This window comes from Cannabis sativa, chromosome 4, assembly GCF_029168945.1.
Source record: "Cannabis sativa cultivar Pink pepper isolate KNU-18-1 chromosome 4, ASM2916894v1, whole genome shotgun sequence".
NCBI lineage: Eukaryota > Viridiplantae > Streptophyta > Magnoliopsida > Rosales > Cannabaceae > Cannabis > Cannabis sativa.
Genome location: NC_083604.1, coordinates 56,987,567 through 56,990,560, shown reverse-complemented (window position 1 = coordinate 56,990,560; position 2,994 = coordinate 56,987,567). Strand labels below are relative to the sequence as shown.

Below are 2,994 nucleotides of genomic sequence, written 5' to 3'. Positions count from 1 at the left end.
ATAACAGTTTTAAATGATCGAGATATGAAAATAATATATTATGGGAAACACCGTAATTTTTTTCAACACCATCTTATTTATTTATTTTTACAAAAATAATTTCTTTTAACAAAACAATTTAAACTACACATATAATAAACTTTAAACTTCTTAATAAATAATTCTAAATAATAATTAATAAAATTGTGCATTTAGTTTTTAATAAATAAATTATTAATAATAATATGAAATAAGATAATATATTTATAATTTTACTATATATTAGAATTATATTTTTAAGTAATTATTTATTATAATACTAAAAAAAAATTAGGGCGACTATATTGCCTAATTATTAATAACTTAAAAATTAAACTCAAATATTTACACTGTAATATTTTTTTTGCAATAGAAAAAAAAGTTTTAAATAATTAAAAGTATAAATAAATAAATAAATCCTCATTGATGGAATCCTAAAGCAATCTAATTTTGTTTACAATAAATTTTTTCTTTCAAAAAATTATAGTTTCCCTTATGGCACAAAGAAAAATCCCCAGGATTGTTAGCAATTAAAGTCCAGAGTAGACTCTATAAGATGTGACCCAGAAAATGACAAATAAATAAATAAATGAGTCTAGTCTATCTGTATTATATTATCCCTTCTTCTCTCCACGTGGTTTTCTTGGGACATTGTTTCCTTGTTTCTCAATAATTATAACGTGGTTTTGTCTGGCGTACGTATGGTAAAATTGGTAATGCGGCTAATGCCATTTAATAATGATTCAGAAACGTCGTCGTTGTGCTGGCCCAATAGCACACCACACCACACCCTCTTTTTCTCTCTTACTATCTCCTATAACAATACTACCTACCTACCAACCAATCAATCACCATTCACAAATGAGCGTTGCATTCAGACCCAACAGCTGGCCGCAACTGAGAAATCCAAGCCACCCATCTCGACATCAGCCCCGCCTGAGCTGCTGCCTGCCGTTGATGATGACGCCTCGTTTGATGTCCCTGGTTGTGGCTGTCGTTTGAGGTTCTACTGATGTCGTTTAATGAGTACCTACTAAGGCCCGTGATTTCAGACACGCTTCGTGAATTTATTACTCTTCTGCCATTACTACAACAACTACTGCTGCTATTACTATTACTATTACTACTTAACAACCTGTTACAATCAATGCCAATCTTCTCTCCACCTCTCTCCACCTCTTGTCCTTTTCCGTCTTTACAGTCCAAGTGCAATGCCACCTGGCTATTCTGATGCAACAGATGCTGACGTGTCACTGACGGGCGTGATCCCGATGCGGATGAGAATCTACGGCTGTCGCTAATTATCATCTCTGACCGTAGATACAGTAGCTTCGACGGCTGTACATCGCTCCATCTCTGGTGGAGCCCACCGCCACATCCGGGAGATACAATGATCCGGTGTTCGAACCTACTCGTGCGTTGCTGTTGCTGCTCCTGCTCCGAGCTTATTATCTTCTTGCCTTGCGTGGTCAACAAAAGCCCGTCTTTTCTTGGCCGGTCAAACCATCCGACTGTGCTGACAGATGGATCCCTTTTCTTTCTCAACCACCACCAATCATCGAGCGACCTCCTGAACGACGTCGTTTCATTACAACATGTGTTCTCTTCCGGCTTTTGAACCACTATTTGAATCATCCAATTACTCCCTCTTTCCCCAGCTGACGAGTGGCGACCCGATACTCGCCGGATATCCGGACCCGATTCTTCAGCGTTGTAGGGATCTGAAACTCGCGTTTCAGTCACCGAAACAGCGTCGTTCTGGGACAGGATCTTCGTATCATCTAGGACCAAAAGTATGTCTTCCGGGTCTACCCGATAACGACAGAGGGGGCAAGTGGAGTGTGCGTCCAGCCACGTGTCAACACATTCGACATGGAAGGCATGCTTGCACTTTGGGAGGAGTCTAAGGACCTCCGAGCATTCGAATCGGTTGAGGCAAATGGCGCACTCGAGCCCGTCTTTTTGGCCCAATAGAGATCCAAATCGGAAAACAGGTAGAGACTCCACAATGGCCCTGTCAATACCGGAGTTTTTTCGGTCCACCACGGAGAGGTATTCGGTATTACGGGTGGCGGGGTGATGGTGTTGGCTGCCATAACCACCGACGCCGACGACGACGACAAGGTTTCCACTCTTGCAATGCTTAGCGTAGAGAAGGAGGAGGAAGGTGATGGAGAACATGGTTGTGAGAACGCCGACGATGACAACTATGCTTGGCTTGAAAGAGGAAAATGTGGGATTTTCGTTCGGCGGCGGTGGAGACAATGACGACGGAGAAGGAGGACCCGCCATGAAATGGCCGTTAGTACCATTATTGTCTGCGGTGTTAACAGTGAAGAGTGTTTGTGATGGAGCTTGAGCTGCATTATTAGTTGCAGAAGAGTTTTGGAGGAATAGAGAGAAAGCGAAAAAAAGAAGAAAGAAGGACTGGTTGAGAATAGTTAGGCTTACCCGTATGGCCATGGCTGACTTAGTTTTAGCCGTTGAAATGGGAAAGAAAGTAAAAACAAAAGAAGGTGCGGGTTTGTTTACCTTGGAACAGGTAGAAGCCACCACTTTTTGTGAATTTAATTAATTAATAATTTAAAATTTTGGGAACAAATGAAGTAGATAGAGATTCTTGTGATGTTTGGATTTAGAAATAATGATACAAAAACGACGTGACAAACCATTAAAGAAAGAACTAGTTTTATTTGATGGGGTTTTTTTTTTTTTTTTTTTTTTACACATTTGGATATATATCAATAAATTTTATTATTTTTCTAAAAAAAAAATTTATTATTTTTTCCAAATTAATTAATTATGTACTCTTGAAAGAAAGGACAAAATAAAAAGTGGGAAAAGTTTTCTGAGAGAGAATGAGTAAGACCGAGCAGCTTCAGGGCAAGAAAAGTGGAAAGGAAAGAGCAAATTTGACAGGCATATTATTAGGCCCTTACGTGGTGTGTATTTATTGAAAAAAAATTAGTTTTTTCT

The 2,994-nt window shown here is 39.0% G+C and overlaps 1 protein-coding gene across 1 annotated transcript; it reads right to left on the bottom strand.

Moving 5' to 3' along the window:
- Nucleotides 1-421: 421 nt before the first annotated feature.
- On the bottom strand, nt 422-2,736 carry LOC115714731 (RING-H2 finger protein ATL43). The gene has a single exon (XM_030643488.2). The coding sequence runs from the start codon at nt 2,479-2,481 to the stop codon at nt 874-876; it is 1,608 nt and encodes a 535-aa protein (XP_030499348.1). The 5' UTR covers nt 2,482-2,736; the 3' UTR covers nt 422-873.
- Nucleotides 2,737-2,994: the final 258 nt, after the last annotated feature.

Excerpts from the sequence above, each read along its gene's own strand:
- LOC115714731 (XM_030643488.2), bottom strand. The coding sequence starts at position 2,481 with ATGGCCATACGGGTAAGCCTAACTATTCTCAACCAGTCCTTCTTTCTT.